This window comes from Antedon mediterranea, chromosome 6 (genome assembly GCF_964355755.1).
Source record: "Antedon mediterranea chromosome 6, ecAntMedi1.1, whole genome shotgun sequence".
Taxonomy (NCBI): domain Eukaryota; kingdom Metazoa; phylum Echinodermata; class Crinoidea; order Comatulida; family Antedonidae; genus Antedon; species Antedon mediterranea.
The window spans coordinates 27,888,878-27,901,473 of record NC_092675.1 but is presented as its reverse complement, the minus strand read 5'-3'; the positions used below and the strand labels follow the sequence as shown (position 1 = coordinate 27,901,473).

The 12,596-nt window shown below is 30.5% G+C and overlaps 1 protein-coding gene across 7 annotated transcripts in view; it reads right to left on the bottom strand.

Moving 5' to 3' along the window:
- Nucleotides 1-12,596, bottom strand: part of LOC140051019 (rap guanine nucleotide exchange factor 2-like) — a 72,371-nt gene that overhangs the window by 4,093 nt on the left and 55,682 nt on the right. For 4 of the 7 annotated variants that reach the window (XM_072096076.1, XM_072096077.1, XM_072096082.1 and 1 more), the window contains 8 exons: nt 12,410-12,556; nt 12,080-12,247; nt 10,603-10,864; nt 9,085-9,387; nt 5,568-5,738; nt 4,456-4,578; nt 723-800; nt 195-251 (listed from right to left, as the gene is read on the bottom strand). In XM_072096076.1, coding sequence (XP_071952177.1) covers nt 195-251; nt 723-800; nt 4,456-4,578; nt 5,568-5,738; nt 9,085-9,387; nt 10,603-10,864; nt 12,080-12,247; nt 12,410-12,556 — 1,309 coding nt within the window. The remainder of the gene's footprint in view (nt 1-194; nt 252-722; nt 801-4,455; nt 4,579-5,567; nt 5,739-9,084; nt 9,388-10,602; nt 10,865-12,079; nt 12,248-12,409; nt 12,557-12,596) is intronic. The other 3 variants (XM_072096078.1, XM_072096080.1, XM_072096081.1) reach the window with 3 other exon arrangements.

Genomic DNA, 12,596 nt, shown 5'->3' with positions numbered 1-12,596 from the left:
CACATGCCTGGAACCATAACTTTATGCCACGGTACTTGCACGTATTGGCAAAATATGTAATATTTTTAAACTTAGACAGTAGAATAGTTAGAAAATATTCCCTTTGAGACTAGGAATAAAAAGAACACAGAAAAGCAATAACATAATGAATTAACATTCTATTAACAAAAAAATTAAATGAGAAATGTACGTACCTGAGTCATAGTAGTCACAAGATTTTGAGCGTACATTTCCTAAACTATTGAAATTTCCTGCAAAAATAAAAAATTCATAATTATTCAGAAAGGTATACCTACTAAATTTTATTTGATAGACACACTTTAAGCCTGTTTTCCACTAGGCAATTTGATTTGGGCGAAAATACTGAACTCTGATTGTATTAATTTGGTTTGCTTGTGGGAAACAGGCTTTAAACTCTGTACAAACCTTATGTGAAAAACAAGTTATGTACCCATATATGGACAGGATGATGCCATATCACTACCATATTTGAGCATATCACTACCATATTTGAGTATATCACTACCATATTTGAGCATATCACTACCACATTTGGAAACATCACCCTTTTTTGTCAAATTATTTTGATAGTGTAGACATTTACAACACAAGTTTTGTGTAGAATGTAATCTAAGAATAATGAAATGTTTAATTAAAACATCCAACAAATATGATTTTAATAAAAAGTTAAATATTTAACCGGTGCTCTCATTGTAACTTACTTGCCATAGATTTTGCTAGAGCATAGTTTGGAGGTTTCTTCTCTGTCATTTCTTGTCTTGGAGCGTTATAAAGTCCAGCTAAAAAGACGAGCAGAAACATGTATATGTTAAAACAAATCAGACAACCTTTTTTTTCGTAAATAACATTATCAATTTTGTTAAACAAATATACCAAACTATGAACCTACATTAATGTTAATTAAAACAAGTTAGTTATTCTATAAATTAGTGTAATTATTAAGAATTTATTAATCCTGTCATTCCTACGTGCACAAGATTAAATTTTCACATTTGAACACCAAGTATAATGAAATTTTTGCTGATGACTTTTTTTTTAAATATGGCATCACAATCACGATGCAAAAATTGTAAGACAATGAATTTTACTTTTGGAAATGTTTGTGATTGATTTGGTTAGTGACGAGTGTTGAGCAGGGAGACTGATAAAATGATCATAATGCAATAACTAAATGAAACAAAGTTAATATGTTCAAACATAATTATGTACTTTTTCTAAATATAATTCGATCACCACATTCATAAAAGGGACACCACCTATACCTTCACCAGTAGAGCAAAAGGTTTAATCTTTTTCATTCAAACCCACCACCAATCAAAATAGTATATGACACATCAGACACTACGCATTGTACAAGAGTACCAAATATTTGATAAGTTGGTACCAAATATTTGATAAGTTGGTACCAATTCATTGATAAGTTGGTACCAAATCATTGATAAGTTGGTACCAAATCATTGATAAGTTGGTACCAAATCATTGATAAGTTGGTAACAAATCATTGATAAGTTGGTACCAAATCATTGATAAGTTGGTACCAAATCATTGATAAGTTGGTACCAAATCATTGATAAGTTGGTACCAAATCATTGATAAGTTGGTACCAAATCATTGATAAGTTGGTACCAAATCATTGATAAGTTGGTACCAAATCATTGATAAGTTGGTACCAAATCATTGATAAGTTGGTACCAAATCATTGATAAGTTGGTAACAAATCATCGATAAGTTGGTACCAAATCATCGATAAGTTGGTACCAAATCATCGATAAGTTGGTACCAAATCATTGATAAGTTGGTACCAAATCATCGATAAGTTGGTACCAAATCATTGATAAGTTGGTACCAAATCATTGATAAGTTAGTAACAAATCATTGATAAGTTGGTACCAAATCATCGATAAGTTGGTACCAAATCATTGATTATTGGGTACCAAATCATTGATAAGTTGGTACCAAATCATTGATAAGTGGGTACCAAATCATTGATAAGTTGGTACCAAATCATTGATAAGTGGGTACCAAATCATTGATAAGTTGGTACCAAATCATTGATAAGTTGGTACCAAATCATTAATAAGTGCGTACCAAATCATTGATAAGTTGGTACCAAATCATTGATAAGTGGGTACCAAATCATTGATAAGTGGGTACCAAATCATTGATAAGTGGGTACCAAATCATTGATAAATGGGTACCAAATCATTGATAAGTGGGTACCAAATCATTGATAAGTTGGTACCAAATCATTGATAAGTGGGTACCAAATCATTGTTTAGTTGGTAACAAATCATTGATAAGTGGGTACCAAATCATTAATAAGTGGGTACCAAATCATTGATAAGTTGGTACCAAATCATTGATAAGTTGGTACCAAATCATTGATAAGTGGGTACCAAATCATTGATAAGTTGGTACCAAATCATTGATAAGTTGGTACCAAATCATTGATAAGTTGGTACCAAATCATTGATAAGTTGGTACCAAATCATTGATAAGTTGGTACCAAATCATTGATAAGTTGGTACCAAATCATTGATAAGTTGGTACCAAATCATTGATAAGTTGGTACCAAATCATTGATAAGTTGGTAACACGGCTACCATGCTATAACTTGGATAACAATTGAACACAATTGATAAATTGCATATTTATTTAAGATACTATGTGACAATCTTAAACAATTTGGCAATTTGTAGTTTTATACAGTCAATTCTTGTCTGGTTTTCCGGAAAGTCTGGTATTCAGAATGTGATTTTAATGGTAAAATGAATTTGGGACCTTTTGGACCTTGAGAAAAGTCTGGTATTGGAAGAGTCCGGTATGTCGGAGTTGACTGTACTAACAATATATATTCATATATACCGGTTCAAATATATTATTGTGTAGTACAATACTGTTTATTTTATTCTAGTACTGTACTCTAGCAGTATAGTGTATCCTGCACACAGTATATTATTAGTTACAGTATATACTGTAGTAGCCTGCACACAGTATATTATTAGTTACAGTATACAGTATATACTGTAGTAGCCTGCACACAGTATATTATTAGTTACAGTATACAGTATATACTGTAGTAGCCTGCACACAGTATATTATTAGTTACAGTATACAGTATACTGTAGTAGCCTGCACACAGTATATTATTAGTTACAGTATATACTGTAGTAACCTGCACACAGTATATTATTAGTTACAGTATACAGTATATACTGTAGTAGCCTGCACACAGTATATTATTAGTTACCGTATACAGTATATACTGTAGTAGCCTGCACACAGTATATTATTAGTTACAGTATACAGTATATACTGTAGTAGCTTGCACACAGTATATTACTAGTTACAGTATACAGTATATACTGTAGTAGCCTGCACACAGTATATTATTAGTTACAGTATACAGTATATACTGTAGTAGCCTGCACACAGTATTATTAGTTACAGCATACAATATATACTGTAGTAGCCTGTACACAGTGTATTATTAGTTACAGTATACAGTATATACTGTAGTAGCCTGCACACAGTATATTATTAGTTACAGATGTATACAGTATATACTGTAGTAGCCTGCACACAGTGTATACAGTTCTGTAGGCCTTTATTATTAGCCTTTACTTATTATTTACCAGCTACAAAACATACATATGTTTTATCAACAATACTATGACTACTAACAAACTGTAATACTACTAAGCTACTGTTAACAATACATCAGTATGATTGGTCTGTGAGAAGCTAAGAAGTTTCTACGGAGCTTTGTTATTGGTTGAATTTCTGATCTAACACTAACAAACTTGCTGTGACAAATGTTTCTACTAAATGACAGTAAAAGAATTATGAACTTTGTTAATTTAAGTGAAATTATTAAATAAGATCTGTGTTTTGTTTTTAGTTTTAATTTTCTACAAGACAAGACAAACCTCCCGACTTTGAGGGAGAGTCAAATTTGTGTGCTAAAGGTCAGCTGGGAGAGTAAAGAATGCACAACAAGCAAACAGATGAATCTATGAAAATGAAATTGATGATTATACTAATGATAGAATAATTAGTAGGATGTGGGTTAAAGAAAGAAAATAAACCATTTTTAAAACTAAATTTGTTTTTTTATTTAAAAAAAAATGAATATTAGTAAAAACAATAGCAAACAAAAAATAATTAAGAGTTAATAAACTGGTGCAAAGAAAGAAAATGCTTAATGAAAAATGAAATGAAGTATAGTTCCCTTTGCATTTGAATGTTGGACCATGTTAAAAAAAGAAAATAATGAAGCTTAAGCAACCAAATAAAAGCTAAAAACTAAAAGATAGAAACAATGCATGCGGTGAAAAAGCTAAAACTAAATGATGCACATAGAAATGAGATGCAGAAACTAAAATGAAAAATAAAACAAAATAAACGCATGCACCCAGCGTGTATGACCACTACCTAGTGAAGAAGTGGACCTCTTTCTAGCGGTATTATAGTCGGGAGGTGTCAACATCCTGATGGTCTGACCTGAATCAGGTCTGTCGGCAGATCTCACAGGGGGCGAGGTGTACATTGTGGCTGCTAAAGAACAGATGAAATTGGACGCAAATTAGTGGAAATAAACAGGCAAAAAGTAAAAATAACAAAATATGAAACGAAAAATAAAATAGTGTTTTGTAAATACAAAGTTTTTTTGTACTAAAAATTTGGCATGCTTTTAAAAAACTATGTGTCTAATATTCATAACTTAAAAGGTATTATTATAATTATTATTAATTGATGCACTTACCTGTAAATAATAATTATTATCAAATTTTAATATTAAATGTATTTTAGTTATCAAGAAAGGTTTCAGAAATTAAGTATATCCAATTATACTACAGATATTAACTCTATTAATCGACAAAATAATAATAGATAATAAATTACTATATCCCATGCAATCAAATATATACATGCAGACAACATTATTATTAACACAATTAAAATAAAGGTATAAACTCATTATTTGGGAAAAGGTGCTTATAAAAAAAATATTTATCGTAAACTATTTCTAAATAGATAGAATTTCAATAATAAAATTGTGCAGGGCAATCCAATGAATTGATGGTTTCCAACTACAATATGTAAAAGATCGAAAAAGGTGCCAAATGGGAAAGTAAAAATAAATGTGTCATTGTATGCAGAATGATGAAGTATATGAGATTGTTGAAAAGAAACATTTGGATTTGGAATCTATAAGAAATTACTCAGTCTGGAAGATGGTATAAAATGGAGAACTATAATGTAGCTATATGTACATAATTTACTTAATCATAACATACCTATACTAATCAATTAACAATGAGAATAAACAATATTAATAATTACTTTATTAATACAGGGAAAATGAACTATTATCTTATAAACCAGACGTCATTCAAATCCCTTTATTTAATACTTATGTGACATTATCACACTGCATTTCACGGCATTGGAAAAAACTTAGGAACAATTAGTAATTAAAATAAATGTTTTTAAATAATTGCAATCAATATTAGATGCGAGCATTGCGCAATGTTGCGTCTTACCTGGAGGTGGTTCGCGTTGAACTTTCCTCTTGTCCTTGGCGGGTGGTGATGCAGAGCCTAGAGAAGAGTTGCTCTGCGTGTCATAGTTGGACGATAGTCCGCTTTGACCCGAGTCAGAGCTTTCGTACGAGCTGCTGAACGTTATAGATGGAGGGCCTGAGCTTCCTGTTGCTACAGAGTGAAAATAGTTCAAATATACAAATTAAATAAAGCAATAGAAATTAATTTGTAGATCGTGTTAGCATGCGTAAAGTTTACCACAACTTTCAATAAAAGACCACTTGATTCTTCAAATATCAAAAACATTTTTTGTAACCAAATTTTATTTTTTACAAATGTGTACGATAAAGCTGAGAGTGAAACAAGTTGTCCTAACCAAATATTTTATTTGATAAGTAGACTTTTTGCTTGTTGCAGACTTCTCATCTTTACTATGTACTCATTCATTTATTGTGATCATCATAACGAATTGTTTTTATATTAACGTTTCTATTTGTCCATTATTTTATGATTACGTAAAATTCACAACCAGTGAAGAGAGTTCACTCTTCGCTCACCTAATTGAGTGATAGGATATCAGTGGCCTTTCATTGATTTTAAGTGTAAACCTGAACATTCTGTTAACTGATTTATAGCATATCAATCAATTAGAAAATCATTAAACCATTATTTTGACAAGTAATAAATGCACTATTTTGGAATTATTTACATAAAATGAACCAATGAACTTGTTATTTGTTAGTAAAATGTCTTATTGATATTTCAATGACTTATTATTTTTTTTAATGAATGTACAGTAATAATATGTAAACAATATACAGAGAAATCATTTAATTAATGAACTTTGTGAGTAAACTCATGTAAGAACCATAAAAGATGAAATCAGCATGTAAAAACTATTGTTATTTTGCTATGGAGTATACATATTTTTTCTATTTAATCAGAAATAAAACTAATTTTTTTTTACAACTTTGCTTTAATTGCATTATAATTATGAAATAATAATCAACATAAAAACGCAACTTGTCTTGTGTTTTTTAAAGCGTGGTTCCCACTAGTACGCTATGCATCGACACAAAATGCTGTATTGCATAATCAGGCAGGAGCAAACAATTATTGGAAGGGCATTTTCTTACGTTCCATAGGTTGCGTCGCTAGTGGAAACGAAGATTAAGCCATACTATCTATTATTCTGTTAATAATTTTGTGTTTTCAACGTAGTTTTATTTCTGATCTAACTAATTTGGTAAGAAACAACAATTCTAAAACCAGTAGTATGAAATAAAAAACACCAACTGTAAACTAAAGTGTAATCAGACAATGATAGACTTTGCAGATCGATTTTACAAAACATAGAAGTGATTATTCATTTTTAAATTTTGATTTTTATGCATCAAAAAATTAATCTAATAATGATTTGATTGATGATGACAAAACATTAAAACAACATTCAACAAGTTTGATAGTTACGAGAACAACTTGTGAAAAAAATGTGTTATTGCATCAACATAATGTTAAAAACATTATATGGAAATGAATTCAACCCAATAGTCTAGAAATGTTCCAATCAAGTGTTGAGGAAAAACACATTAAGAGAGAATAAACACATTAAAAGAAGGGAAACTAGATTTGTACAGCCGATAACCATAACGATATTCATGTCATGGTAAGTATATTTCAAACTAGCCTAGATTTGATTTCATTAAATAGTAATACTAAAATCAGTCAATGTTAGATCTAAATTGGAGTTGTGGCTTGGTGGGTATGATTCTTAGCTAGCAATCCAAGGGTCCTGGGTTCAAGTCCTGTCATATGTCAGGATTTTTTCTCATGACAATTTAATAAGTCTTTGTTTATGTAGAGCATCTTGTGTATATGTTTGTCGTGTGAACAGGAGAGCCACCTTTGAGAGAAGGACAGTGATTGAGTTCACTTGTGGTTATCCTTGGCAATTTGAATAAGAAAAAAAAAAAACTGTAATGTAACAGAATATTGAAAGAAATTAACAAATTACACAGAGCACTTGTAAACTGTTAAATTTAACTAGCAATCTCTCTTTATGGAGAGTTATTGGAATTTTTTGCCTTTTTCTATTCGTCATTCAATTTCTAATTTTCAGGCAGCTTTTAAAAACCTTTTTAAGTTTGTGTAATTTTTGCCATTTTATTTATACTTTTAACCGCATTTAGGCTTTTAGCATAATGCGCTATATAAGCTTGAATTATTATTATTATTTTTTAGCAAAAAAAAACATAATTCCAAACTATGAAATGTAACCAGATAGCTTTTATAATGGATTGAACTATTTTTTTCCCATATTTTTATTTATGTATTTCTAAAGTCCTAGAGAAAGAATAGTTTTTTTGCAAAATATGAAACACCTGAATAGAACGTAGGAAATTTCTATAAGCGAAAAAAGTATCATGAGTTGATGTCTAGCATGGGTCTGCTTAATCAGAGCGAAAAACAGGGCATACTAAGCGCAAATGTCCGATAACAAGCAGACAAAGTATCCTATTGACGTCATAACACTCCATTTGTTCATATCTTAAGCAACATCTAGACTAAATAAAAGCACAGTGCATTTTAAGACATTTAAATGTCATTAAAAGCCATCAAGAATGAGTTCATAGCCATTTGAAAAGAGATATTTACAAGAATTGCAACTTAAAAACGAAACCTAGCACCATAAAGAAAATAGAAGCGATTTAGTAAGCAAGGTAAAAACAAAATGAAACATAATAACAATGTTTACAATATCCTGTGCAAAACATGCAAAATAAAATGAACACAATGATAAAACCAAACACAAATTAGCATGCTAGGTGTAAACGTGCAAAACTAAAATAACAAAAACAACTGAAGGCATAAGGGGTAGGGCATATCAATTATAATATATATATATATATATATATGTGAGTGTAAACATAAATAGGATTAATACTAGTACAGTAACACTCATTCTGCCTGTGTCAATTTGAGCAGCAAATTCCAAGCCTTTTTTTTTCATTTTTGCTTTATTAATTTTGAAATTCAAATTTTTTTTTTCTCAGAAAGAACTTATGTCAAAATTTATGATGTATTCTTTTATCTAAAAAAAGTAATCTATTAATGTATCATTTTTTTTGCTAATCGTTTTCCAAAGGATTTATTTAGAAATAAATTGTTAGCAAAGAATAGAGATAAAAAATAGCATTGTTAATAAAGCATCAGAAGTCATTTAATAATTCAACATTATTTCTATCCCAGAGGAAAATTGACAATTCTTGTTGGAAATTAATTAAGAATTAAAAAAATTCATGCATTATTCACGATAACTTTGATCTTTAGTGGTTTCTAGGAAACAAAAAAAAGTTTTAAAACCCAGATTAAAATTTTGTATCCAATGCAAGTTCTCAAGAAATTCCAAAAATTCAGATTCAAATGCATGAATTGTTTAGTAATATAATTCAATAATTTTAATTTGATTAGTTTGCTGCCCTCGGGAGGTCACGGCAAGTGCGATTTGTTTACTCACCAACCGTATGCCTTCGTTTGTAAAAGTACATGTCCAGACTACCCGTACTACTCATGCTTAAGCCGCTGTCACTTCGTTGCGACCGCAGTTTGGGTGGTGGAGGATTCATACCTGTATCTCTTGTCCCCGGCATCCCCTTCCTTCTCCCGTGGGGTTGCATTTTAGGGGACTGCCGAGGGGATGGCCCCTTTGAGCTGTTGTTATTTGCAGCAGAAATGCGATTGAAGGGCATTGTTTTTAGTCCTCTGTCGCCCTCTTCAGATAGCATTAGAAGCTTGTGAAGGGTGTTTGGTGAGGTGGCCCCTAGTAGAGAAACCGAATAACAAACAATCAGCTGGGGCCACCATTTTTGTAGTTATAATGTTTACTTATTAATAACATAATGGCAAAATCATAATAGAAAATAATAATAATATAAAATGCAAAACTTAAAATTTATCACACAAATAAAATGAAACAATTCTCACCAACTACTTCATGCAAGTATAATAAAAAAAAAGGGTACAAATTTGGAAAAAAAAAGTAAATCATGCATTTCATAATCCGTTGTGTCTTGAAAATAAGCAATTCATATTTGATACATTATCATTATACAGTGGTCGTCATTAAAACCTAGCTAGTGTAAAGATTCAATTTTCCCACGTAAACAATAAGTATGTCATGTGTGCTACAGATCAGTACAATATATCCCAACAAATGAAACCCCAATAAAAATACCATTCACCACAACAATCCAGCAACCGTCATTCTATAGTAACACCATGAAACAAACTTGCCACACAGACTTCCTGCAATTCATTTGTCATACATTCAAAGAAGATCCTGAATTTATCACCTCACATTGTATGAATAAGATACAATACATCCCTGTCAACTTCCCCACCTTGTTTACAAATAGGTCTAATTCATTGTATTATAAAAAAATGATATTCCTGCAATTTTATTCTCTCTTTTTAAAAAAGAAATAGATTCCTAGACATTACTTATAAAAGTAATTTCCTGGAGTTTAGCCTAGAGACTAAAAATGTACTGTCTTAATAATTCAGTGTAATCTTTTTAACTACTAATATTTCATTAAGTGCATATAGTATTGAAAGTCTTTTAAATATATGACTTGATGCAAATTACCTTCTATAAAATAATGATCCAACAAAAGCCCAGGTTAAATAAAAGTTCACAAGAGAAAATCAATAAAAATATGTATAATAATAATATATAAATATAATATTTGTAAAACCAAATAGTATAAAAAATAAAGAATATGAATTTATACTAAACTACCCTTAATATGAATAATATATACGGTTTATGACGATGTAAACATTAAAAAAATAAATTAAAATTTTTGAATTTTTTCATTACAAACTGACTCAACTGCATTAATAATAAATCAAAAAATAACATCTTGCATTCATATTTCTAATAGATCATAGACAGTATATCCAAAACACAAAATTAAATTTCCAATATATGACTATATTTAATTTAATAAAACAAAAACTATAATCTAAAACTTACCAAATGATGTTTTGGGAGCATCTTTATAAATAATTTTTTTAATCTGATCATTCTTTTCATTTTTCTTAGCAGGTGAGGTGATATTTTGTTGGTTTACGGCGTTGACCGCTAAATCCGGTAAGGACTTCCTTCGCGATAACGTCCCTGTGTTTGAACTGCTAGGAAGGGGTTCGCATTTCAGCGATAGCTCTCGTAATTCTGACTCGTCAGTTATAACATGCATGTTACTGAGGTAAAGGCGGACTCTTCGTGCCATCTGAGCCTGCGAAAATAATATATGAACTCATTTATTCTCAAAATTCTTAATGTATTTTGTAAACAACTAATAATACAACAATGAATGTCAAAATATAATGAGTTTAGGAGATCTTTTGATACAGTAATGTAGTAGAATATATTTGGTATATTTATTCAAACAAATGTAAATAGTAATAAAATAAAATACAAAGGCAAGAGAATGCAGATTTTTTTTTTTCATTTTCCAATATGGTGTAAATGCAAAATGTAGTTTGTCGGCAGCTCGATACAAAGGGGACCGTCCCTTAGCCCTTAGATGAAGTTGTTGTTGTAATCTAGCCCACTACGGCGGTTACTGTATAAAGCATTATCTTTGTCCGATAAATGTGTAACTATTACAGAGTACAGAAAAGTCAAGGTAATATTATATGTTGCATTGAGTAAATAGTAACTATAATAAACAAGATTAAAAGAAATTAACATGTTTTCTTTAAAGATTTCCCATAGTATCATTGAGGTCACATTTGTAGAGCAAGTGCTATTATCTGCTTACTTAACATTACGGCCTAGATACACAATAACTTAATAATTATTGTTAACCAGGTTGTAATTCCAATTAACATACATTTGTGAACTATTTAGCGCAAGGACAAGATAAGACTAGTAGCATGTGATCTTATTATTCAATTACCCATGAAGCATAAAAACATATTGAAAGATTAAGGTACATTAAATGGAAGATGTGTTTCTAGAATGTTTGATACACAAATTGCACATTTTTCAATTTTGAAATAAAAATTATATGTTTAAAGTACACATAAAATGAGGTAAATATGACAGTCTGCCATCAAAGAAACAAAGTCATAGTTTGCATCATACAGAATGGCATAAATTCAAGATATATCTCGTGGACAGATGTAATAGTGCAGCAGTTGGCAGCCGGTAACATGACGTGACCCTTAGGGGAGAACAATGTTGTTGAAAAGATGTAACATCTAAGTCCACAGCGCCATGAGCACTATTGTGGATATGGCACTATATAAAACATTATCCTTGAAAAAAATAAATTATTTGAATAGGCCATTTTAATGTTACATTATAGTAATAATATTGACTTGGAGCAAAAACTGGATAAAAAAACAAAGTTATCTACCCTGATTTTGTGTTTTTTTTTTAAACCTTGTTGTTAATTTTTTTGGAAAAAGTGAATAACTGAAAAAAAAGAAGAAATAGATCTTACTTCTTCCCACATCTTCTTAGGATTAAGGAAGGTTGATCCACGCTTGGCAGCATTTGCCTTCTTGCGTTGCTGTTGGGTTGGTCCCGACACAGCTGTCATGACTGCATGAGCGACACTTGCGTTGGGAGCACCAAATACTGAAGACTGATCAAACATGCCTCTTGGATCCTATCGGAAAAAAAATATTTTTATAATCAAAATATTAAAAAATAGCAAAACTAAGACAGTATAACTAGATGTACAGGCATATTTCCTAACAAAAATACAGAAATTAATATTTTCAATAGAAAAACATTAGATTTTTAGAATTATATTTAAAACACAACTTACATAAGGTGTTGATGCCATGCCCATTATAAATCGAACTTCTTTCGCAATCATACGTAATTTTTCAAAATTGATCAGACCATCAACCTCGGAATCGTTACCAAGATGAATAAAGGTCAAATCCTTCTTTGTGATTGGAAAAAATGGAATCTGAAAAAGGAAAATAAATATTGAGAAATCTTAAACTGTA